The 26,847-nt window shown below is 40.4% G+C and overlaps 1 protein-coding gene across 9 annotated transcripts in view; it reads right to left on the reverse strand.

Annotated features, from left to right (window-relative positions):
* Positions 1-8,545: 8,545 nt before the first annotated feature.
* PUM2 (pumilio RNA binding family member 2) overlaps positions 8,546-26,847 on the reverse strand; it is a 74,132-nt gene continuing 55,830 nt past the window's right edge. For 4 of the 9 annotated variants that reach the window (XM_069011665.1, XM_069011660.1, XM_069011657.1 and 1 more), the window contains 9 exons: positions 25,494-25,730; positions 18,972-19,239; positions 18,300-18,429; positions 16,586-16,720; positions 16,095-16,232; positions 14,313-14,438; positions 13,651-13,772; positions 12,200-12,392; positions 8,546-11,485 (listed from right to left, as the gene is read on the reverse strand). In XM_069011665.1, coding sequence (XP_068867766.1) covers positions 11,354-11,485; positions 12,200-12,392; positions 13,651-13,772; positions 14,313-14,438; positions 16,095-16,232; positions 16,586-16,720; positions 18,300-18,429; positions 18,972-19,239; positions 25,494-25,730 — 1,481 coding nt within the window. In that variant the 3' untranslated portion in view covers positions 8,546-11,353. The remainder of the gene's footprint in view (positions 11,486-12,199; positions 12,393-13,650; positions 13,773-14,312; positions 14,439-16,094; positions 16,233-16,585; positions 16,721-18,299; positions 18,430-18,971; positions 19,240-25,493; positions 25,731-26,847) is intronic. The other 5 variants (XM_069011661.1, XM_069011659.1, XM_069011658.1 and 2 more) reach the window with 3 other exon arrangements.

Raw genomic sequence — 26,847 nt, forward strand, 5'->3', positions numbered from 1 at the left:
TGGGTGAAACCCTGAATTTGTGTGGTGATTGCTGGACAGGACAGAGAGGAAAGGGGGTGCCTCTGGACACATGGAGCAGTTACAGGATGTTAAACATATCTAGTTAAATGCATTCAGATTCAGTCTGCCCTAGAAACTTCTTGGAGTGAGGTAGGAGATGCACCCACAACAAGGGATTGTGTCTGGGAAGGGCTTGAAGTATTGTCATTGACAGTCTCTTTGACGTCAGCGTTTTTCCCATGGATGGTGCCTCAGAATGATGAGCTGGCAACAAGAAGCTTTGATCAGTGGGCCAAAACCTGGAGATGGAAGAGGAAGGATTGTCCTGACAGGAGGAGGTTAGGACAGTGTGTCTGGTGGCCTGTTTGGAGACTGTGTAGACCAGGAGGATTTGCAGTTTCATTTGCTCCTAGCCTGAGCCTTTTCTTCTTCTTCCCCTTTCAAGTTCCTCAGGCCAGTGCCTCTATTATCCATGGCTCACACCACATCCTTCTCTTTCTAACTCCATGCAGTAACAAAGGAGCAATCTGCCCAGTCATTAAACCAATTTGAGCATTAAGAACAAGTCTGCAGAGGAAACAGGCTGGACCTCCAGCCTCGGATTATCAAGAGCTTGTCTGCCAGCAAGCAACATTTGTCATCCAGTCATTGTGCTACCCATCTTCTGGGTCCCCAGGCACAGGGCTCCCCTATTCACAAGGCCATTTCTCTTTGTTCAGGCTGGTGGCACCAAATACACTTAACTCTTCCCAACTCCTTGCATGCCTTGGCAAATCCTGTGCAGTTTGGTTTGGATATCCTTTTCCACTGATGTAGAAATAATTGATTCTGACCCTTTCACATGCAGCTGTGACTTGCAGCACGATCACCTGAACGCACCCAGTTTGCTTGCACAGTGATATCTGATTTTGCTTGTTCTGTCCAGCTGCCTTTGTAGTGAGTCAGACATCTCTGAGCAACTCCATCTGCCTCCTGGCTTTCACTCCCAGGAAGTGGAGACCTAAGGAGACTCCCCTGTGGCCCACCCTAAGGTGTGGAGTGTGAAGTTAGCCCGAGGCGATGTCTGCTCTCATCTCCTTTCTTCTCCCCAGTGTAATGCTCCGATGGAAAGGATGACCTTGCTTATTTGGACAGGAATAAGCCTTCTTGCTAAAAGTCTGAGGTTGGTTTTTTTTCAGCTTAAACAATGCAAAGTGTAATGGTCCAAGTGTCAGGGTAGCTGCAGTGTTGGCTTTATAGTTACCAACTGAATCCACTTGGCTGCCTCCCCCAAGAGTTTGGTGACCTTTTTCTTTCTCCTCTATCCCCTTTCCCTGCTAATGAGAACTTCTGCATGCACACCGAAAACTATATCTAAATGTGTCTGTGCCACTAACCAAATAATTCTTGACCTAATTAAGCAGAGCTTCCTTTGGCAAAAGCCCAACTGGCAGTGGCATGCCACTTTTGGGATAGTTTTCATAAACAGCTGTAATAAAAGCAGCTGCATTGCTTTGATGCTCTGTGTGAGGGCCTGGTAGAATCCTGCATGCTCATTACAGAGAGCCTCAGAGCTGGATTTCAGGGGCTGGTGCATGAAAATCTACGGAGAGGTTTCCCATTTGCCTGAAGTTACACGGGTGCTGCCCACAAGAAAAGACTGACTCGCTCTCTTTTAACGAGGCCTTTTCCTGTAATACTGGCTGCTGCTTTCACTGTTCAACAATTTTGGCCCACCACTTTCAGAGCTTGTGGGCTAGGCAGGTATTCCTGAAAGCACTCACCTGAATAACCACTTTTCTGTTGTTCTTTCTCTTGCCCAGGGAGACGCTCTGCTGCCTTTCTGTGATGCACTTACCCCTGTGGTCAGCTCAGGGCAGCTCACTCACGGTGACTCATGCTGGCTTGCAGTGCGTGATCCCTCGACCTCCATGACCCTAAATAATCTGAGCACAGAATGGGGTTTACCCTGCCATGAAAATGAGCATGGAGGGAAGGGTATCACGACTCCCAGGAACATATGGGCAGGCGGCTGCTGGGAGCTTTGGAGAAAAAGCAAGCAGAAAAAGTGCAGGGAGGACAGAGCCACCCTGTTTCCACAGCACCCCTGGCTTGGTACCTGCTGACTTTCCCCCTGGCAGCTGCCCAGCTCCTCCAGGGGAGATGTCCCTGTGGTCTCCCTAGGGACAGGAGCTTTCTTCAGTGCATTCAGTGGGGAAATGCTGAGAAGAAGTTTCGCACATTGGATGTCCAAGTTGCAAACTCTCTGACCACGAGAGAAGCTGGACCCTGCGCAGCTGCCTGCTACCCTGCAAAATAGGAACTGTGATACTTAGTGCCTTTATATACCTCAGTAAGTGCTATGATAATAAAACGTGTATTTTTAATCCTACAGCTGCCTCTGGCAGTGTCACAGAGACCCATTATTTGCCGGGGAGAGATGGGGACTCCTGGTCAAATTAGGAATAATCTCTTGTCAAAGGACTCCTGTATATTCTCTGTATTCCATTATTGTCCTGATTTGTGATAGGGGCTTACATTCTGTCTTATGATAGGTTATACTTGAACGACTTACACAAAACTTTAACAAAGGTTTTCCTTGTGGAATGTGGTCCCTGTTCTCTCTGACCATACCCGATATACAACATACTCTTGAAGTTACCTATCAGTTTTCGCACAAACTAGAGCTGTACTGCTGGTAAAAAAGTTCCAAATGAAGGAGAAAATGAAAGAGTTATAAGCAAAATACAGAAATATTCAGTCCACATGAAACACGTTAACTACAAGTTTCAAGACTGTCACCTTTAAACAGCCAAGTGTCTTGGGTTAGGTGTTTCTGCTACATGGAGAATTTGAGTAAGCACGTCTAACGCCAGGAATTCTGCCAAAGCAGGTTTAATACTCCTACATATGCAAAAAAGCTGTGGTCTTGGGAGAAGCAGATGCTGCAGCAGAGCAGTTGTGAGAGCAGGGCTAGGCTGCATCAGAGATTTCAGTTCCATTTTAGTAACAGCTGCTTAGAAAAGATATTTGGAACATTGTAAAAAATGCTGTTGGTTTTTTATGTATTCGTCAAGCTGATGTGATCTGGACCCCAGACTGACTGAGGGTCTTTGAGGAATGATGGCTCTGGGGCCAGCCACAGGTTTTACCATTTCCTCCTGCTACCATAGTGACTATGCTGTGAAATTGATACGATGTAACATACAGGTTTTCTTCCTGATTAACCAAATGGATGCATCTTGCTGCAATTATCATCCTTCATTTAGCATTTCAAGGCCACTTACCCCTTTCCGCAGGCACTGACTGTCTGAGGGCTGAGTGCAGTCACTCCTGGCCGTACCCTCCAGGCAGTGCCAGTGCCTCCCAGCCCTGCCTGTCAGAGCGTTGATTCACCCACCGATCCCACCCATCCTGTCTCACCCCTCACCCTGGCCCTTCTCATGCATTCATGAGGAGAATGCCTTTCCCCGGGTCCTGGGAGTGGGGCTGGGGTAGCCCCTACCCTGGGTAGGTTGGTGCTCGTGTGCTGCAGGGATGGAGCTGGTGCAAGGCTGAAGCAGAGGCCAAGCTGTGATTAAATGTCTACCTGTCAGCACCTTCCTGGTGGTGAAGCACCTCCATGGGAGCATCTGCCCGGGTGGGAGGCAGGCACAGGGTCAGGGAGGAGGGCAGGGGCACAATGGGGCACATACATGGGTGAGGAGCTGGAGGGAAGGAGGGGAGCAAGGGCTGTAACCCTGGTTGGGCAGTAAGGCGATTCCTGCAGTGCTGACCCACGTCTGTGGGGAAGAGAAAGCTGTGGGTTTACCATGGGTTTAAGCTCAGCGTGGCATGTGTGCCTGCCCCACTCTGACAGCACTGACTTTGGCAGGGTGAGCACAGATATTTTAATTACTTCATATTTTATGCTCTTTTGTTTCCTTTTTTAAAATTTGATTTCTTTTTAGGTGACTGTGAAATTAGCTATACTTCATAGGGAGGCCTGGAATGAAGGTTTTGCAAAGCATAAAGTGTCTTTTTACTATTATTACTATGTTATGTACTTTTTAAAGACACCATTTGGTTTTCAAGGTGCTCCTTCTGCCTTCCCCCTCCCCTTCTCCCATTATTTGTAATCCAAAAGGTCCTTATGGTTGTTTACTACACTGTGGTTACAGTAGCTTTGTGTGTGTGTATGGATGTAGAGGCTTTGTTTGTCCACCTCTCATCCCATTACATTCTTCAGTATAAAGTTGTTCTCACTCCCACCCCAGCAAACCCTTTGGGCCTAAACCTGACTTCTCTTCCCTCCCTTCCTTCCCTCCCTCCCCTTTTAACCACTGATTTATAAAATGTTGGTTACTGGTTTCTGATACGTGCTAGGTGAAGAGACCCACTGTGTATATTAGGGTGTCCAGTGCCATCTAAGACGTTCTGCTGGAATAGAAGGTTTGGCTGAGGCAAGCGCCTATGGAATTGTTCCCCTGCCCTGCCCAGGTGTCTTGGATGCTCAAGGGTCCCTCCAATGGCACCAGATGCCTCAGTATGCAACAGGATTTGTTCCCATCATGAGTCTACATGAAGTGTCCACACCTAAACAGAGGTGGTTTTAAACCAGGATGGTGTGTCCCCGATAGCCTTGCTGGTGGGGTGTATCTGTGTGGCCCTTGTGGGGGTATCCCTTCTCCAAGGGGCCAGTGGGGGCCGTGCAACACTTCACAGAACTGTGGGGTGGGTCACCTTGAACACCCTCATCAGACTTCTGGACTTTTGGTTCCCTGCATGTGGCAGGGGTGGCACATGGAGTAGGGCTGCACGATAGACCCTTTTCCAGCAGAATGTGAACTTGTATGACTCCCAAACTGGGATGAATAATCAAACCCTTAGTTCTCATGAGACACATGACGTTTCAAGGAAACAGGAGACATCATGTGAATTTTGGAGTACTTAAGATGGTGAGATTTTATACAGAAAGGCTTTTCAAGAGCCAAATAGCCCAGTTGAAAGAGATCAGTGTATAGCTTGGACCTCTGATAGGAGTGAACTCTGCTCCATTTATCCCATCCCTCCATGCAGGGGGTTGGAATTGACTCTGTGATTTGCACTGAGTTTGCCCATCCTCAGCTCCTCAGCCCAGCTTCAGACCTCTGTAATTCCTGCTTATTGAGCAATTGCTCTGATTGTTGTACCAGCCTCTGGATCCAGTTCACAGATGTGGAGCAAGGAAAGCATCTAGGCAGACCCTCCAGACCTGAGCCCAGGCAACTGGGCTGAATCCTTCTCCAAGATCCCAGGCTGTATGAACAGATGGCCTCCCAAAACCTCTCCTCCTGAACTGATGCTGTGGGGGGAGAAATGGAAATACTTTCTGATGCTGCATTTCAGCTCTCTTAGAGAAAGGGAGATAAGGATTATACTGGGGAGGAAAGAGAGATCTTCATTCCCACCAGGGAACCTCTAATTTTTGATCCTCCAGTTTAGACAAGGAATAGGGTCCCTATATTTGGGAGAATACAGCTATGAATATAGCTGTGAAATGTGCTGTCATCCTCTCCCTTGCTGGCCAGGCTGGCTAGTGCTTTCTGCCACTACCTGTGTGTATTCCCTTGCCATAACACTTCCCTTCTTACAGTTTCCATTAGCCCTCAGTAAGCAGTTGTATGTCTTTGGGGATCTTACTTCACTTTGGGACCTGACACCTGCAACTGTTCTGCTTCCCCGACACTGAGGAAAGCTCTTTGACAGGAGCAGACAGTGGCCTTGCAGCCTGAGAAGGCACAGCCAACGTCACCTGTAAGGAGAGGGACCTCAGCAGGCTTGGCCAATTCCTCACCAGGCCCCACCAGTGACATTCCTCTGCAGCAGTCAGGTACTGGGGCAGCTCTGTGCTGCTGTGGGTACGATCTGCAGGCAGTACCTGGAGCGAGCGTTTGTGAAACCGAAGCGTGTGAACCTGCCCTGTGATCAGCAGACAAGCAGGCTGCCTTCCCCACCGCCTCCCCTGCCTGAGCACTGCTGTGCTGGGGAAGGGCTGCCTCCCTCCCCGAGGCTGGGCTGGGAAGAGATCCAGCAGCCAGGCTGAAGAAGGGCTGTGGTGCTGTGCGGCTGCCAGGAAATCTGAACCCTCCAGGCAGGTCTGAAGCTCGAATGAAGCTCGTTAGGGCTCAGCTATGTAAGGGGTTTCTCCCCGTCCGATGGTCTTGTACACCACTTGCAATGTGCCCCAGCTCTTGTCTGCAGATCTAGGGAGTTTAGTGTTGGGTAGCAAGCAGAGGAGGAAGAAACAGAGTGTGCCCTGAGTACTGATGCTGGTGAGAGGGTGAACGTTTTATTCCAGTGTTTGTTCTTACTAATAAAAGGAAGAGGGTCTTTAGAATAGGTCTTCCTGCATTTTTATAAAGCCTCTGGAAAGTTTCCAGTCTGATAATGATGGGGGAATGCTGCTCCCAAGATATATTTTGCATTAAGTGAGTCTGGGAGAATCGAAGTGGAGACAAGGATCTCAGGCACAGAACCTACCCACTCCCACCTGCGTGCTTTAGGAGTCATGCTCCATCTTGTGCTCTTTGTGACGCAATGAATGGTTCAAGCTGTGCTAAAAGCCCAGCCCAAATTCAGGAGTAGAAAGTGAACCCGCCCAGCTCCTTGTGGTGAGGAAAATGCCTGTGAAGTGAGGGAGGTAGGTTCAAAACCCTGAGGCTGGTAAAGGAAACTAATTCAAGCATCTCGTTTGCTGGGCAAGCTCCCTAACCACATAGCGAGCCTGCAGAGGGAGCAGGCTCTGTCCAACAGAGAAAACGCTCCTGCACCACCTCACTGAGGAGCACCAACAGTTCAGTTAAATTCCTAAGCTTGGTCTTCCCTACCACTACCCGCCTTGACGCAGGGTGGTCGCTTGCCCACTCCACATTCTCTGTGTTCTGACACCTAATGTGTGATGTTGGGATCTGGTTCATTCTCCTGGCTAAAGCAGTCACCTCCTTTCCTGCACCAGCCTGGGAAAGTCCATGTCCTGTATCTGCTCTGGAGGGCTGTCAACACTGGATGGACGTCCTTCCCTCCTTTCAACCTGCGACTCTTTCTGTGACAAGTGCTGGTTTTTAACCCCTTCTGATGACGGAGCTGGGGAGGCCTGGGCTGCTTTGCTGCACAGGAGAGCCAACACCCCAGGTTCACTTTGCAGCATCTCACAGATTGTCTCTTCCTGGGTGGCAGGATCTACACTTGCCAAGTTCTCCCACACCTCCAACACCAGGAACCAAGCACAGCCCCAAGAGGGATACATCCTTAACAGGAACCAAGCTTCCTCATTCCCAAACCACGAGGTGCTTGAATCAGCATCCTTTGGGCACAGATAGTGCTTGTGTATCTGAAACTCTTTGGGCAGAGTAAAGCACTGCCTGTAGCTCATCACAACATCAGTGCTGCCCACAGACTATTGAGACTTCAGGTGGCACCAGCAGCTTGGTACAATGTGAGCCATCACGTTAGCAAACCAACAGCCACTCCTGCCCTGCCGTGGGCTGCGACAGCTCAGATCAAACAGCTCAGATCAGACAGCTCATGGTGTTCCCCCTTCCTTCCTCAACAGAGAACTGTGCCACGGCAAGGGCAGGATCTGCTGCTCTCAGGACACGCGATGCCCAGCCACCGCTCCACACAGAATTTCGCACCAGAGCGCTGTGGCTGCCCTGACTGCAGGGGCAAAGTGCTGCTCTGTAGTTTACCCTAGGTTCCCCCCCAGGTGCATGACTTACATTCAATCTGCACTTTTAATGACCAGTCACTAGATCTTAAAATGCTTTTGCAATCATTGTCTCAGCTTTACTTCCCCAAATGACATAGTGGGAGTTGTCACCCCACCGTTAAGCCATTTTCCGAGTTACTGGAATGCTGAGCAACATTCTCGTGGAGCCCAACCCCACTGCTGTGTTATTACACATGAGCCATGAGCATCTCTTCAAATGCCTGTTCCTAACAGCAGAGGGAACAGTGCTAAATTGGTTTCTGAATTTGCATCAGCACTTTAAAACATCTAGGCATCATGATCTCAGAACCTCAATTTTCTCCATGTTCTGATGGAAAAGTCAGGGATGGAGGGATGGATGGGCATTATGACTGTTCTGTCCACAGGCGCCCCCTTAGGTATTTCCCACCAGGCTCGCTTCCTGTGCCGGAAGTCCACTCCACACCTTCAGCTAAAAATGGTCTTTTGAAAAAACTGGGCAGTAACAGAAATGAGTGTGGATCCAGGGATGACACAGAGCTAACAATTTCTTGTCTCATTTGAAAGCTAACCCTCTCAAATGCTCCAGAACTCATCCTGGATCCAGGGATGCATGAAGAAACTGTCACAAGGCTGTAGCCTTGACATCAGTAAAACCTTTTAATAAAACAGGAAGGTTTAGCTGCTCAGAGCCACCCTCTGGAAATTTAATGATCTAATCCAGGGTTCTTCAGTAACTGCCCAATTCCCATCAGTTCAAATGAGTGAGCACCTTCCCAAAGCTGAGCTCCACAGATACAGGTAAGTCAGATAACTGAGAATATGGCTGGTTTCCAACAGGAAAAACGCAAGACCAGATATATTTCACACAGTGTTATTCACACATTTTCATTTTGATTTTTACAGTATATACATGTGAACATTACATTATTCAATACGAGCCACCTGGAGTCAAACCTAATCAAACTGGTCCGTAAACAATCTATATCAAAAAGCAATACTTGAGCAAAAAGTCTAGTGGTTCTACCCAAACCCTAAAATAGTTGAAAGGAAATCCAGTGATTTTCATGTTCCTGGATAGAATTTGTGCACAAATGATCTCAGGAGAGCAAGTGGAAGATTATACTCAAGATACTGAAAGCACCAAAGATGACAGTTACAGGACTGCTTAAATTCAACCATGGCATGAGTGCTGCAGGGACAAAGTACTGGGACATTATCAGTTTCTGCCTGGACATCCCCGAAAGCCTGACGGACTGTCTTACGTGTTGAAGGAATGTCGGCTCTGTGGATTATAACACACGGCACAGGTACACAGGGTAAAGATAGTCACTGAGGAGAATTGATGTGTCCAAGGAAGTGGCTCAGAAGTCATCCTTTGGGTGACTATGGGAAAGCTCTGGCTCCAGTGACAGGGTTGGTACCTCTGCAGAGGAATTTTGTGAACTGCCATGCAAAAACTACTTGGCAATTAGAATTGTGCTTACTCAAAATAACATGGCCTACTACCTCACTTCATGCAGGCACTGGAAGTAGGCCAGAAGAAACTTTCCCATTTGCCTATTAATGAGTTATCACTACCATTAGAAACGCAGCACCTCAGATGTCTGCTTTAGTAACAGTTATGTAACCCTGGTATCAACAGTAACATGACAGAATTCCTCACACAAGTTTATACCACTACTATTTTCTTTCTCATGATCACACCCCTACCAAAACAGCCTTTTATTTGATCAATGCTCAAGACGTTGTTTCCAAACTATCATGTTGATCAAAACTTTAGGTTAAGCCATCCAAATGAACATTTTACACAAAATACTTACTTCAACAACATACAAAGCACTTTCTTTATCTTTCAGAAACTGAATATACAAAGTAAGCTTTTTCCAAAATATTTCCATAGGCAAAGGATTAAAAAGGATTTTAATTATACACATATGGTCACAATTCTGCCTTAAAAAGATCATTGGGAAATGTACATAAGGCCGCTTGTATATGTACATCATCTTTATGTTACTGTTACAATGTCATATGTCCAGAGAAAAAAATCGACAGTTATCATACATATTTGCTTTACGCTGGGAGAAGGCTATTCAAAAATACAGTACTCTTCTGTACAAAAAAATCATGCCACATTTATTAAGATGGAAGAAGCATTGGTTTCTGTGATAACCAAATATTTCAGTCCACTTCTTACTATGCTTATTTATCCTGATTTAAAATTTGAACAGATTGATTTCCCAAAGTGTCCATATGAACAGAATCAACAGCTATGTTATAAACAAAACATAATGTTTCTCACAATAGATAAAAAGAAAGCCGGTTCATATTTTTGAAACCATATAAAGATAGAATTTTAAAAAAATCACTCTTGATTTGCTGAAATAAATTTACATTATACAACACTATATGCCAGGGGGAAAGAAGGGAATGGGGATATGAATATACACTAAAATGCAAATTTTTGTCCCAAAAAGGAGTAAAACAAATTACATTTACAGCATGAAGGTTTACAAATGTACATCTGTACAACCAAGGTAAGCATCACTACTAAATTAGCAAGGCTTTGTAATAAACATCGAAACAAGAGATTTGTTTTCAAACTGTAAACTTACACCTATTAACTACACGTATACAATGCATATATTTATAGGAAGCAAAAAGCTATCTGAATATTTAATCAACCATGCTTAAATGTTGAGCTATCAAGTTTACTTTTCAGTGGCCCCTTCTCTTTATCATTACCTATTTTTTGCATCTACAGTGAGAAAGCAAAATAAATGCTCAACACTTTCAAATCCTTACAATTCTATATGCAAAATAAAAAAATACAAATCTCTACTCTTCCTGCGTTGTAAAACTGACTGTAAAGTTAATACAGGCTTTACTCCTTTTCCAACAGAGTACTTTGCTGAATGGAAGTACCACCATCATTTTAATCCCTCTACCTTGTACAACAATTACATATATAAGTATATACAGCACTTTATTTTTAATACATTGCTAGAGAAAACCTTAGGGCATGATTTAAAAAAACTTGTATCCACAGCAAGTGCCAAAACCTAGTATTTTAAAGTTTCCATTGTTTTGTTCTTCCCTACGTTAATTTGCTGTGCCCTTTTTGTTATTTGGATAGGATGTTGTGAACCACCAAAATACAACTTAACTTTTCAACATGTTAAATAATGTTTATGCAGCTGACCAATTTTAATCTGGTATAAAAGACTTCACACAAAGGGGAAAAATAAGGATTAATTCTATATACAACTCTATAAACCTGTTGTGCTATGATGCTGGGTAGACCTACCAGATTGCAAGCCAGTGTATTAAAAGAATACTGTACTTTTTCCCTTTAAAAACTATTTCAGTGACTTTACAAGGTAAAAATTTACAAAATATGTGACAGCTATTTTGATACAATTACATCATATACAGGCATTCTGTGCTTTGCCAGCCATCCAATCTGATAGGTCTCCGGATCAGGGCTGGAGATATTTTTTCTTTGTTTTCTAACAATTCACTCCCCAAAAATATACACAAGAATAAAAATTTTACAAATGGATGAACAAAGTCAATAAATAGATTTAAAAAAATCAGAACATTTAGAGTTAAGTTGTAGGTTTTGATAATTCACAATTTAATTTTTCTTCCATTTCTCTTTGTCTTTTACAGCATCCCATTTGGTGGTCCACCAATTGGCCCCAGATCAGCACTGTTCTTCAGGTAATACTTTTCCAGCTTGGCCAGAATGTGTTTGCCATAGGTGTATTTACGCAGAGTCGTGATGTGGGGTCGAATCTGTAATAGGAAACGTTTGGTTTTTTTTAACATCCACAACACTTTTAAGTAGAAGTAACTACACTTTGAAAGAATTATGCAAAAAGATGCCAGAAGCCAGAAGTATTTCAAAGTTGTGGAAGTTTCTGGAAATATGCAAAACTGGTGATTTTGGCTCATCAAATAACAGATGTTCCTGCTGCAGGAAAAGGGAGGTAGTACTTTTGTGGGAGAGCCCTGTTGGTGACTGGGGGAAGCAGAGCTCCTGCAGGAATATCCTGGGCGCCGTGTTAGCCTCGGGCCATTATGGCAACAACACTTTTCTCCATGTCTGGATATTCTTAAGTAGAAATGTGCTTCTATGCTAGGAAGTGTAGGAATCTCTTTAGGGGGAACTGCAGAATGGATTTATACCCACAACCAGAAAATAAAAAGAGAAACCTGTGTTTCTTCTGTTATATTAACAGTGATGACAGATACATTTTCCTGTTGAAAGTGTTTTCACATAAAAGCTGGCACAAAGACAGGAGATGAAATCCAACTTTTGAAACTTTCCTTTTTTAGCTCAGTGCTCAGAGAACTGAATGTTTTCTGCTTTGCCAAGCTCCACTGAATGCCATGGTTATACATCAAGTTCTAGATTACAGAAGCAGTGAGACCTGCAGGGAGAGGTGCTCTGGCAGAAGAGCTCGCACAGACAGTATTTTTGCATCACTACAGCATGCACACACATACCTTGTGCATTATGATCTTCCTCTGGGCAGGCTCGGCCATGTCGATCATCTTCTGCACGACGTAGTTGGCGTACTGGTCCTTCATCATGGTGTATAAGGCACTGTGAGGGCCGTCGTTCTGGCAGCACACCTCGTCGATCAGCAGGGCTCGCTCGGCACGCGACGCGTGGGTCACGCATTTTTCTACCACGTTGCTGAAAAATAAGGCAAGTCCATGATGGGACTGGAGGTGTAACATTCTTTCAGGTAACCATTTTAAACCTATCTGGAAGTTTATCAGTTCTTCAGGGTTCTTAACGCCAGTAAAAAGTGTATTGCAAATGCATCAATTTCTCATTTCCAAATCTCCAGTCTAATGACTGAGGAAGTTACGAGATTATATATCCCTATTATTTCACCCATGTGAAAAGGTTATTTTCTGATACTTATTATTTTGTAGGAGAGACTTTTCCACGGGACCTACATAGGTATACTGGACTTAAGGCTGCAGATGTGTTCTAGCACATCTATTTTGGTTATGGGCCCTTTGAAAACACAACAGAGAAAGCCAAATATGAAGATTCCTGCTTTTTGAATAAATGCACTTTCCAGGAGCATGCCAACATCAGAGATTCCATCAAATATTCTTTTGTAGAGCAAGTCCCTGACCTTCCAGAAGCTGGAAAGGCCATCAGCAAAATGATCCTGGTCCTAAATTTGTGCTTTAGAAATTAAATAAACTAGAGGATTATGAAGAGTTCTATTCAGGAAAAGAAAAATAAAATCCAGATAAACTAGTTAGCTAGCAATTTTTAAAACAAATGCCCCCATAATGTCACAAGGGATTTCTACTTCATTTTGGTGACAAGGCTAGTCTCACTAAATCACCTAGAATGAATTCTGAGGTCTGTTTTTCCTTAGCAAAAGGCACATAATCCATATTTCAGCAAAAAGCACGGAAGAATAAGTTTTGGGTTCTAAATTCAGCATAGTTCAGGCCTCCTACAGCAGTCTTTCAGACTAAGGCAGAAAATCCTTGTTACACTGAACCACCACTTTTTAAAGTGAGCCTTGTTATACTTGCAAATTGCTAGACTGGATTGAGAGTCAGCAAGTCCCAACTTATCACCATCAGCACATCACCCAAGTTCCAGCAGAGCTTTTCACCTGGCTCTGGGCATCCTCACATGAAAACTTGGAACCTGTTCCCTGCACTTGCACAAAGTGAACAAAAGCCATATCCCATAAAGCCACAGAACTTCCTTTGTTTTGTTACAGAACCATTTGCCTCTTCCCTTCCCCAAACATAGTATAAAAATATCACTACCATTCATCTCTATAAAAATACGGAATTTCAGGATGAAAGATACACAATAGAAAAAAAAAATATTGCATCCCTTTCGTAACACAAGAAATAAATCCAATACGTTTACAAGGTTAATGAATCTTTAATATATTACAGTTGTCCAGTACCTGGCAAATTTGTGCTGACTCAGAGCTAGAACTTTTCCTCTTATTTCTGAAACAATTTTGCTTTTGTCTTCAGGACGACCATGCTCCAGTACATGTTGAATAACATAATTTCCATACTGATCCTGAAAATAAGATGACTTCAATTTTTTTTTGTGTTCATACCAAGTAATAAATACAGACAGCTTTTGTACATGAGCATTAAGTATGGAATTACTAATTGCATGAATATAAGGAAAATACAATAATGTCAACATTACAGTAGCAAAGTGATGCAAAACATACTTCATCAAGAATTACTTAATGGGCCACAAATTTTACATGAAAAATGTAAATAATCTGTAAAACCAGTGTTTTGCTAGAGTATCTTTTACGCTCTTAAAGAAAGAAGTCCTTAAATTTAAGATCATACTTTTTTAACAGCTGTAACATTCCCCTGAACACCAAGCTACAGTCAAAAGTGTAAGAAAAAGGCTTTTTATATCTTCTTTGCCTCCCAACTTCCAAATTAATTTTCATTAAAACTATGGAAGGAAAGAAAAACAAAAAATCAATGTCTACAAAACTAAAAAGAGGCAAGCGCATTTAAACTAGGATACAGGAGTAAATTATGATAACAATAAAAAACTCTACAGTGCATTCCAAATGAGTGTACATGCACTAACCTGCACTAGCTGCTCTGTGTGTTGATGCAGTTCTTCTAAGATTGGCAAAGTCTGCTCAGCAGTGCAGTGCTCCAGAATACGCTGAATTACTCTACAACCATATGGATGAGTTGAAAGTACAAATACCTTGAAAATAGGATTGCAAACTGAAGTTAAACCAACCGAAGCTCACATCTATTGCAATTACTGTGTTCAAACTGGAACTGAACATACCAACTACTATTAAAAAAGTTTTGTCTACCAAGACCAGAATTCCTTTTCCAGCAAAAGTCAGGAAAAGACGAAAAACCAGGTTTTTGTGTGTCAAGGACTCCAGAAACCATGTAACTAAGAACCCAACTGTTCATTACAATGTTTCTAGCCTACACAGCTGCAAAGGAAAGCCTGGAAGCACGACCCCTTAGTTAAGTGCCGTTCAACTTTCAAGCTTTCCTTTTTACTTAATTTTCAAATTTTAAGACTTTGACACTTATAAAAATGGTGGCTGATTTTCACCGATTTCACGTTCCAGCATACACAACAGGCTCCCAGTTACAAAGTTTGTAAATAACTACTCAAAACGTACAGCCAAATCTTGCTTATTCCTTCTGCTTGCTTCTCTAGAAGCTAGGTTTGTAGTTTGGATTAATTCCAAGAATTTCAGTGTTGGTCAGGACTGAACACAGAATCTTGTATGATTAGGTATCAATTCAAATGATGCAGGCAGGAGAAAATGGTAAGTAATATCACATAAGTGTATCATTTTTCATTTACCATTTCATATTAGCTAATATTTTCTATATATAATTACTTGGTGCTCAGGATGGATGTTCAGTAAATAAACACACTCATACTTTAGTCAAGGGGCTCTATTTACAGTTTAAAAAATGCATCTCACGTCCCTCATACACACTTCTTGGTGTAAAAAGACCCAACCGTAGAAACCTTGGTATGCAATTTAGTACTATGTACAACTATAATTCTGGTATTGCTGTTGTGTAAAATGAGAAAGATATTGTAGATTTTATTAGAAAATACACTTGGCCATCCATTAAAGTAAAATTTAGTTATATAGCCAAGTTAGTAAGATTTTTACAATTCTTCTCAAGACTATAAAAGTACACGCTTGTCTCAGAGGATTAAAATGCTATTTAGCTGCAGCATATTCACTAGCCTGCAGCACAGTATCAATCTTATAGTAATAACTTTTTTTGGAAACAAAACAAAAACCCCAATCTGAAGTAAACAAATATGACACCCCCTTCACTCCACACTAGCCCATATGTACGGAACAGATTAGTGTATTTCATCACTGCAGTTCCTTAAGGACTGACATTCATTGGGAAACACTGAAAGACACACGTACAACACAAGCAACAGGAGAGGAAAATGTAATTTTTAACGAAAAATATATACTAGAGAACACATACTTTATTATTATATAAAAAATGGCCCTGTCAAGAGTTGTGAAGGAAATGTGAAATGGTGTTATCACAAAACAGAAACACAAAGCCTGGGCACACGAGGTCCTTTGTATGTATTTATATGACATCCACTGTGTGTATTTATAATACATCCAAACAAGTCTTTCTAGAGCCTCCTCTCCCAACAAATTAATCTTTTTACAGCATGTTAACAGTCTCTCCAAAGGCTTTTGCATGTCATCATCCCCTCTTTCATTCTACTTAAAATAACGAAGTGCCAAACACTATCTTGTACATGCAAATGATGGACAAAGACCTGCAAATCTTTTTCTGTGAAATCTAAGCATCCTGCAAAGAGGAAATGAACCATTGACACTACCTGTCCTTTGAATGCATCAATGATGAACTGGAGTGACTGGGGCTGAACACACTCAATGCATTTTTGTACAACGTGGTTTCCGTTTTGATCTTTCACGCATTTCAGAACATGGCCATCCAGCTCTTTCACCATTTCATTCTGGAAAAACAAAGATTATCTTTGTCTTTAAGATGATATTTCCCCCCACTTAAACAAGGAAAAATTTCATTTCATCCTGACTCCAATCTTCATATTCACTGGTGTTAACTATGAACCTCAGTATTTTCATTTAAACAACTATTTTAGCCCCTAGGATATTTCATGATGAAGGGAATAATCAACAATTTAATCAAGTAAAAAGACAGATACAATAAAAATAAAAAAATAAAATAAAATAAAATAAAATAAAATAAAATAAAATAAAATAAAATAAAATAAAATAAAATAAAATAAAATAAAATAAAATAAAATAAAATAAAATAAAATAAAATAAAATCATTGCTCTAACTTACAATTACCTGCTGGTCAGGTGAGATTGACTCGAGTGCTTTCTGGATAACACGACAGCCATACATCTGGAGGGCCAATGGCAGAACATGACCTCGGATGCGTGTTGCCAGGGCTAACTTTTGATCCAGACTTCCAAACTAAAAGAAAATAAATATGCTGTTAACAAATGAAGACATATTGCAGCATGCTGGAATTTACATGTCAGAGTAAGTATTTTCAAGATGTACGTGATTGCAATATTTGAATCATTTTTCACTTCGTTTTTTTGGTGGGTCTATTTAGCAGAAGCTTTTCTTTTCTAAATGCAACATTTTGTAATATTCCATATCCAGTTACATACCTGCTATCAAATGCATGACCTTGAAAGACAACAGAAGAAATCTATGTAGTTTTTATTTGTCTGTCTGTTGGAATATTTAAGTGCAATGAGCCACTTCTTAAAATAAATTATACCAGGCACACGGATCACAGGTCATTATTAGGTATGAGTCCAAATCAGATTTTTCCTGCTATCTCAAAACTTGTACTGTCAGTGTATCTCACACCTTGTAAGAGAGGACACAGAAGTGACCACTTGGACAATCAGCTGCAGGCACAGCAATACTCCTGCAGCACTGCTGAGAACTGTCAAACTTCACACCTGTAGTCAGCTCTGAAGAAAGCATGACCAACTTCACCTGCCTACTTAAACATTGAACCGAGGTCCCCTTCTACATGTAAGGCCATGCACGCTTTTTTCTGGACAACTGTTCTGCAGAATTAAGATGAAAACACTCAACTGACAATGATTAACTGAGTATTCATCCAACTTAACATTATGGAAAAACCAGCAAATAATTACCCTTGAGCAAAATCAAGATCTCCCATATCATAAGTCAGTGACACTTTTCAGAAGATATTTTGATTGTTTAACAAAAAAAAGTAAAAGAAGTGAGCACATTGTTTCATAGATTACTCACTAAAAAACGACATTCTTGTTTACAGCAAGTATCTTATTCCTTACTGGACATTTTCCAGCTTCACCTTCTCTCTGCCACTCTTTGATATGGCCCTTGATTTAAAGTACACTATACTAGATACCCTTTCTACATATAACTTTTCCCAGGACACAGGTATTACTTTTTTCTTCTCTCTGCAAGCCAAATCTTGTAATTCTTTGATAAAGCCTTTTTTTACCACATATTTTTTAACAGAAAACAAAATTGTTTTAAATACTAGCTGTAGTAATATTGGCTGTATGTTATGATAGAGACCCCTTACTCGAAATTCTTCTGCCTCAATACATTTTATGGGAGTTTCCTCATACAGAGCACTGGATGAAGTTCACACAGCTGTTTGAGTGCAAGAGTGTTTTCCAGACCCATTCTGTACCATGATCCAGTAACCAATAAAAAGCATCTTTCAAATATTGAAGTCCCCTGTCATCTCCTGAAAGTCTCTCTAAGTTCTGCTAAGAGGCTTGTGAAGCCTCAATGTGCAGCCTGTGCATTCACCAGTGTTCACCAATACATGCACCACCAGTGTAAGGAGAAACTGTGTCCATTATGACAAAAAGCACTGGATACAGAACAGAAAACATGTATGCAGTTACACACTTGGGCTCTGTGGAAGTCATGTAGAATTCTGCTATGGTGTTAAGAAAAAGACCAGTTAAATTTAATCAGATTTACAGCACTTCATTTGCATGTCCATCCATAGACTTAGTGCTATGCTTACCTCAAAGAACTTCTGTATTACATAGTTTCCAAACACATCAGTCATCAATTGATAGGCTGCTTGCAGGATCTCATTAAATACCATCTGGCGCTCAGCTGGAGTAGCTCGCTCCAGCTTCTGCTGTATAAATCTAAGGGCAAAAAAAGGTACATTATGCTTTGCATCAACAACAGGAAAACCTCTCAAACACTGTTTCAATGAGACACCTCAACACTCTAAAGAAAACATTTATAAAATTTATTAAAATGAAAGTAGTGCCTTTGCATATAAAAGGACACATTTTTGTAAAATTGACTTAAAAACTTTCATTTGAAAAGCATTAAAGATGAAAAGAATAACAGTAACTAAGTACCTGATGATGTACTGACAAAAAATAGTTTTACATTCCAGATGTCACATATTTTGTTTTCTTAATCAACACCTTTTTGATACCTAAATACTAGAGTTTAAAAGTCTAATTATGAGGCTATTTCTACACTGAGAACTTCTACAGGCAGCTAAATTAGTATTACTTTTACAATGAAATTTTCTAGAGAAGGTCAGCCTAAGAGTGTGTGCTCCAATTAATGGCATGCTTTGAATTAAGATGACAAGCACCTCATTCAAATGTTTGATGTTAATAAAGCAATATCAAAGCAGTGAAGTATTATTAACTAGTCTTACAATAATTACCTAGAACCATGCTGGTCTTGGGAAAATTCAACAATATGTCCAAGAAGGTCCCTTAGCTGCAGATTAGGGAAACGATTGTTTCTGAAATCCTCTAGCAATCGGCTGCGTCCAGAAGGCATAATGTCAGACCTACTGTAGCGGAGGCGCGAAGGAGGGAAGAGCTGGCTGCTGGAGCTAAAGAGGCTGGAGGTGCTCGCCGCACTGCGATACTTGGCTTCGGCTCCGGGGGCTGCAGAAATATAGCGACCACTACCATTTGTCAGTCCTCCTACAAGGAAGCAGCTCTGTCAGACACGGCCGTGAGGAAAATGAGCAACAGCAAAACAGCAAGTGCACTAAAACTACGGATACACCCTGGAGCCAAAGAAAACAACAGTGTTGTCTTGCTATTTACATTTACCTCATTATGGTTGGAGGAGTTAGATAGCTTTATCTTGCAATAAATAAAACCATTCTCCTCCTCATTTTTATTTTATGTGAGGGCACCAGGAAAAGAAATGTCATTAGAAGAATATATCAAGGCAGGTAAAGTGAGCACCCACTCAGCCTTACAGAAACTTTAGAACTGAGTGGGCTTTAAGCTTAGTGGGCAGATTTCCACTTCACGAGTCATACTGGCTTATACCCTTGTTAGTAGTCTTGAAGTTAGCCAATTGTGTCAAAATAGACCATGAAATCTGAACTACCCTTCAGTCCCTACTGAGATACCTTTCCAACTTACAGCGTGTTAAGGGCATTTTTGGGGAGGCACGTGTGGTGCCTCTTGTCATGCTGTACCTGTCCTGCAGGTTATTTGATGACTTCAGCATCCCAAGCTTTCAATCTGGTACCTCTTCTAAGCACTAAATATGTCGAATTTCAAACCAGGTAACAAAAATACTCTACTTAATTCTCAAACAACCACAGATATATCAAACTGAAGCTCCTTTCAGAAACACGAAGTCCTTTCCTTGCTGCACAAACACTCATCACTCTCACTAACACTTCATCCTTCCTTACTTTTTAAGAACTGAATTGCCTTCCTATGTCTAGGGCCTACTCCTTTTCACTAGTGATTCCACCTACAGCTCTTGTCACCCCCCAGTCCTATGCATTTCTCCTCACACCCGGCACTCTGATCAGTTTGTGTCACTCTGAACTCCTCCAGCAGGCCTCTCCCCTCCACTTTACAACAGACAGCAATTATCATAAAAAGCATCCAAAGCATCTTTCCCAACTGCTGTATGATTTTTTTAGAGGGATACCCTTACTATACTACAAGCAGAAATATTCGAAAACAATTCTCACACAGAAACCTCAATTCTACTACTAAAACCAAACTAAGCAAAGAAAAAATCAAACATTCCCTAAAAGTATTGACTATGAATTGGAAAAGGAAAGCATTTTGTTTCCCTGTCTAGAAAGTGACATTGTAATTAAAGACCTTTCAAAATCAACAGAATAAATACCTACATTTGAATTTAAAACAAATTGCAGTATGTGCTGTTTGAATGGTGCTCTATTACAAACTTAATTTAAAAAAAGGCAAAAAAAGAAGAAAAAAAAGAAAAAAAGAGAAAGAAGAAAGGTGACTGTGCCCTAGCCAAGCCTTCTCTTGGTTCCAAGTATTTATAAGGCCAGGCAACAACAGTGTTATGGTGGACTGGCAATGTATTAATGGTAAAGTTATCTTTCTCAAAAGGTCAAATTCCAGTACCAAAACCTGAGATGTTAGTGCTCTGCAAGACACATCAAGCATCACATTGATTGCACTGTATAGTATTATGCCCTAAAATAGAAATAATTAGTATTTATTTTATAATTAGTCTTCAAAATTCTGTGACAAGCATCAATAAATACTTTATGCCCCACAATATCTTTTAAAAACCACTAGGTTTTCTTTTAAATTAAAGCCTCTTAATTCTTTACAGACAGTAAAATCAAGTTTTTGTAACTATCAGTTTTAGATTCCATTGACAAACACTATTTTCAGAAAAGAACTGACAGCAACATGGTACTAACAAACAAAAGAATAAAAAAACCCCAACATTCTGCAGGTGAAGCAGTATGCAGAGTGATGCTCTGCTGTAATTTCTCCTCTAGGAATGGCCTTCTAAAAAACAAAAAAAGTTATGCAGCTGAAATGATGGCATTTCTCACCTGGACTATGTAAACACATGAGTGCAATCCTGGCTTCCCTGTATGAGCTGTGCAGTAACACTGTTTAATATCACGAGAGGGCACCAGAGCCCATCTGAAAGGAAGTTATAGGCTACTCTCCTGTTGCAGCATCTCGACTGCTCCACTGATCGCATGCTCAATTCTGTGCCAGAAACTAACAGGGCAGTTTTGATCATATGCTCACAGTCAACATACACAGTCACAGAATTGCACATGTGAATCAGGAATTGTTTCAGCTTGGTTTTTTTTAAATGAGCCTTCATCTCTATAAATTAAATGCAACATTTATCCAGAAACTAAAATAGAAATTAAGAAACTTGGTAGCTTTTAACAAATATGCTATATATGTGTAATATACATTTCCTGCTTAGAATTATCAAGCCTTTTTTCAGTCTAATTTGGGAACCATCACTTTGTAAGACTTGTAAGACAACTATGCTGCAACTGGGAGGCTCCTGTCTAGCCTGTGAAACTATTTCAGACAGTCACGTTAAGCAGGACAGTAACACAGGAAGGCTGTATTAAGAAAGCACATCCATTGTGCCTGTGAACTCAGAAGCACACAGAAAGCAGAACCTTGTAAAACACTGGACACTATTATAAAAACGAATCATTTAATAAGTAATTAGCTTTTTTTCTCATTTAATCTTTAATTACAGCAATGTTACGGCTCAGTGGCAACCCTGAGATTTGAAAAATAGTAAAACTCCCAAAATATAAGCATATTGTCTTAGGTACTTATTACATGCAGACATAATTGTGAGTACAATGGCCTATTTTCTACTCCAAACTAGGAAAGTAACAGTCTAGGTCTTGTTAAGTTATTTGGGGAACATACCCTACTGAATAAGGCACTGAAAAATTAAAATACTTATTAGACATTAGTATAGCCACATAATTCCAAACTCTTGGGGAAAGAAGTGTGCACTTCATTCTTCAAATATCAATTAGCTATCACTTCTGATCTCATAAAACAAAGATCTCCAAAGCACTCAGTAGTATGAAGTTGCTTTACAGTTTAATTGAACCTAAATCCCTGTGGCTAATCCACAGGGAGGAAAAAGCATAGAGATATAAAGGGGATACAGATAATCTAAAACAGAGCCTAAGTTTCAAGGATACAAAGCACGTTAAATTACTGACTCCTTAACATAGGTAGCATATTATTATATGCTAAGGAGAACATGAAAAAACATTAAAAACTAGATCTAGGCATATTTATTTTGACAGCATTAGTCTGTATTTATCAAAGTATTTTTTCAATTACTTTTAATAAAGACAGAAAATGTATCTACTGCATAGTAACTTATTTACATGTGTCAGCACTATTTTCTAGTAAAACACACGTGTATATAAACGTTTTGAACTTAATTTCTACAGAGTATTTTTTCATCTGTAAAAAAGTAGCTTCATCTCGTCCTCAGATAAAAGTTTCATCTTCATATGGAAAACAGAATTATACATATGTACGTATATTTTAGGAATCAATGCAAGTGTTTATTATACCTGGTTTACTGAAGCCCTACAGAGGAGGGACACAGCAGAGGCAATGCAAAGCTCCCCATACTGCCTTGCCAAGGGGCCTTCCTTTACTCTTACCCAGAATGACCATCTCTGAAGGTAAAACATCAATCTGAACTGCTAACAAGCTTGGCTCACAACACACAGAAAATAATGACCTCCAAAAGACCAGATTTTAGAAATCCTTCTCTACACCAAAACTCTACTCTTAAAATGCTGCAATGTACCATCAATCAGGGTAAGGATTACCAATCTAAAAGGATTTTTTATGACAATGGAAAAACACTTCCTCCTGCAGTTCCTTGTACTTGGGAGTGAAAGGGTAGTTCAAATTCATGACCTTACTGCTCCAACTGATTACAGTAAAGAAGCAGTTACAAACAACTGACAAATCCCTTCAAATACAGGAAAACTGACACTAGCACAAAGTCATTAACACATTGCTATTTTAGGATGTTGGAAAAAAGGTGGTGAGAAGAGATAAAACCAGTAAAATATCACGAATTTCTTGTAAAAGGGAAATTGTTCTTTTAAGCTACAAATTGCAGCAGTGTCTGACAAAGGGGTTATAAAACCATGCACCCTTTCCCAGTGTTGTGCTGTAGATTCTGGTGGCTGAAACAGGAGCAACCGAGTTTGATGCCCATTTTAAAACAGGAGTTAAACTTAGCTGAACCTGTTGATACAAGCAGGCAGGACAAGTTTGGAAGGTGGAGGGAGAGCTGCATTTGACAGGCATTATCAAAATACCAATGGAAACTGCATGCAGACATGAACTTACAATGTTCTACTCTGAAAAGTGACTACATGATGAACATACCCTTCTTAAAATACACTCCCTGCTGATTTCAGGTATAACTTCTCATTTGGTGAGAAAGCTTTTATTTTTTATTTTTATTTTTTGTATGTGAGAACAAAACATGCTTCCAAGAGCAGCTGATGAACACACCAGAATAAATATAACAAGACAGACAATTAACTGCAGAAATGGTCTTAAACTCTGAGATGGTGCACTTTGAATGTAACTGTGCAAAAATATAGCACAGGGCAGAAAGGCTAAAAAAACACTGCATTTTTCTGTATTTTTTGTAAAAGCAAATATCCAGAAGATCTCACTTTCCCAATTTCAGGCTGATTTTGTAATGTAGCAAAAAGCTTATCAGTAATCAAGGTCCACTTCACAAGACAAAGAGGACACAATGGAAGCCAACAAGCTTGTGTCAATTTTCAGAGTACAACTGTATATTCTGGCAGTTACACACTGATCTAGTACATGATTTTAACAAGCTATTAGGCTTAGTTCACACTGCCAAACAGTTCAAAATGGGTCAAAGTCAGTATTCAACAATTTCTGCTGATAGAGGCAATCCTCTATACTGATCACAGTCTATTTTCTTGTAACTGAAAAAAAATAATCTTTTAACATTTATCAAACATGAAACAAACAAAACTTTGAACGTTTTAAATTTTAGATAATGCCTTCCAAAATTTGATTTAAGTATAGTTTTCAGCAATATGAAAACTATGGTGAGAGTACTTTGAAAAGAAAGAAAGAAAAAGATTTCCATGATAACCCCATTGTCAGATGTTCAGAACTTTCTCAAAAGCCTCCATTTGGGCTGAAACTTTCCATGCTTGGTCTCAGCCCAAAGGTGAACTTTGTAGACCTGAAAAAGGAAAAAAGGTAAGTAAAAAAAATAAAACGTGCTGAAACATCCCCTTGCCCAGTTTTACTTCGGGTATTCAGCACTTAACCTTGAAGGGGATATTGTACTGCAAATGTAATATATTTTAATTATTTAACCTTGTTATACAAATCACTCACACATTTCTCACTTAAGGTGTATTCTGGTAGGCATTTAAATTTTTTTTTCCTGTTTTATTTGCACTAAGAGAAGTATAGGGGATTAGGCTGCCTATTGCAAGCATGGGACTGTGCACTGAATAGTTACTGGAGCAACAGGCAACTCAATCTTGAATTACATCCCGTTTCACTGCATGATTTTAGCATCCAAATTAAGTGACTGCAAATATTTGCAGCAGGAAAGAAAAATTTTATTAGGTAACCTCAGGTTAGAGGCATTATCTTCTAAATACACTGTATACTGTGGTGGGGTTTCTTTAGATTTTTTTATTTTATTTTAATTTTTTATTTAAAGAAAGGTTGAGCTCCCATGTCATCTAACTAGCCAAAAAAAATTAAGAAATTATTTTCAGCATTCCTTAAAAAATACATCTGATAACAGAGAGCCACCACTGACAATGCCTTTGCTACTTCTTTGACAAATGCCTTTTTTTTGTTTTTCCCTTCCACCAGCCTGGTGATAAACTACTGCCTTCCTGGCAAAGTATCTGGGCCATGAGGTTGACTGATTCAAAAATCACCTTTCGGTACATTTTGCATTGTGAGCACTGCTCACTTTTCTACTTTATAATTAATGAAAGTCACTTCACTGTTGAACACATCACCTAAAATGTCCTTAAAGTGGTAACACAGTGGAGGAGAAACAAAAATAATGCACCTTCGCTTGTCATACTGTGGAAATGTAATAGATAAAGGACCAATAATTCTTACTGGGCGCTCTACTGGGCTTCTGCAAGGGAAGAAAAATCAGTTGTTGGCCCAATACTGCCAAAAGCTGAGTGCCCTCCACTGTCAAATCAACGAGCATCTGAACATGCTCTTCACCTTTCAGGAATAGTCCCTCTTCATTACAAAACTGTTTAACAGCAAAGGTAATGTGACATCTCTTATGCAACATATATTTTACACATAGAAATACATACACACATACAAACAAAAAGTGTTTTTTTGGTTTTTTGTTTTTGTTTTTTTTTTACCTAAATGCAAACTGGATGAGGATCCATGTGATGAAAGTGATGGCGGTGGCGTAAGTGAATGTCCTGGCGTTTGGCTTGGCAGAGGCATGCCTATTGGACTTGGAGAGGAGGAAAATCCCAGACTATTGTAAAATGGCTGCCCTATGGGTGCTAGGCTGCTACTAGATCTTTTGTACAAGTCAGAGCTAGTAGATAGAGAATCTCTCCTTGTGGCACTACTACTTGCAGAACTGCCAACTGAAGAAGAAATAAAAAGACCCTAATTACACAGTGTCAACTGAATAAAACCTATCCCCAACTACAGCTGGGCAACAACAGATGTGATCACAATAATTACAGCAATCGTTATGACAAAGACAATTACTGTGATAACCACACATGCTTTCAAGTAAATCTAAGTGGGTATAAACATACCACTAGCAAGTAATTTCACCAATGTCTTTCAACATTTCACACTAGACTTCTCACAGTAATATTGCAGTACTCTTAAATGCCTGGCTTCAGGCTTTGGGACAAATACGGAATTTACAAGATTAGATTACACTGTCACTTTAAATATATGATTCTAAAAATATTGCCACTAAATTATTTGATAAATTTTTTTCCACCAAAAATTATTAGTCAGACAGTGACACTCATTTCAGGAAAAGTCTAGAGGCAATTAGTCATTGTTTAAGGGTTCACAAAATAATTTATATTGCTGTTCAGCTGTTTCTGAACTTCCTCACTTGTGAACCCCTCACCTGTAGGAAAAAAATGACTACTTAAAATTCCCTATGAGAATTTTGGCTCTCAAAGAAGTGAGAAGTGTTTTGAAAAGATATTATAAAGAGGAAATAGGCCAAGAAGAAGATGAGAAGCAGAGCAGAGACAGGAAAATTAGACGAGAAATTAAAAACGTCAGTTTACTGCTATCAGTGTTTCTGAAAGTCAAATTAGACTAGAGGCTTTGGATAACAGTGTATTAGCGAAGGACTGGTTATCCTGCACAGCATCGTTCAGCAAGGCGATGAGCAGTCTAGGACAAATTAGGAGAACAATTAAAAGTTTTTAGAAATGTTAAATTCTGGTATCTGCTGCATACTAGTGAAATATTAAACTAGAGTGCCTGTTTTAAACACTGGAACATTATTATACTCATGAACCAAACCAAGATTATGGATATTTTAATAACAAGTATCTTTATTAAGCTGAATTTGATAAATTGATTATTACTATTGACTACTTCCAACTTAAAAAGGAAAGGTCAGAATTTGTACTTCCAAAACCTTTACCCTTTTCAAGTACCTTCCTGTTAAAGCTGGCAGCATGGCCCAATATAAAGATTACCTGAAACTTCCCATTTTAAGACACT

Source organism: Aphelocoma coerulescens, chromosome 3 (assembly GCF_041296385.1).
Source record: "Aphelocoma coerulescens isolate FSJ_1873_10779 chromosome 3, UR_Acoe_1.0, whole genome shotgun sequence".
NCBI lineage: Eukaryota > Metazoa > Chordata > Aves > Passeriformes > Corvidae > Aphelocoma > Aphelocoma coerulescens.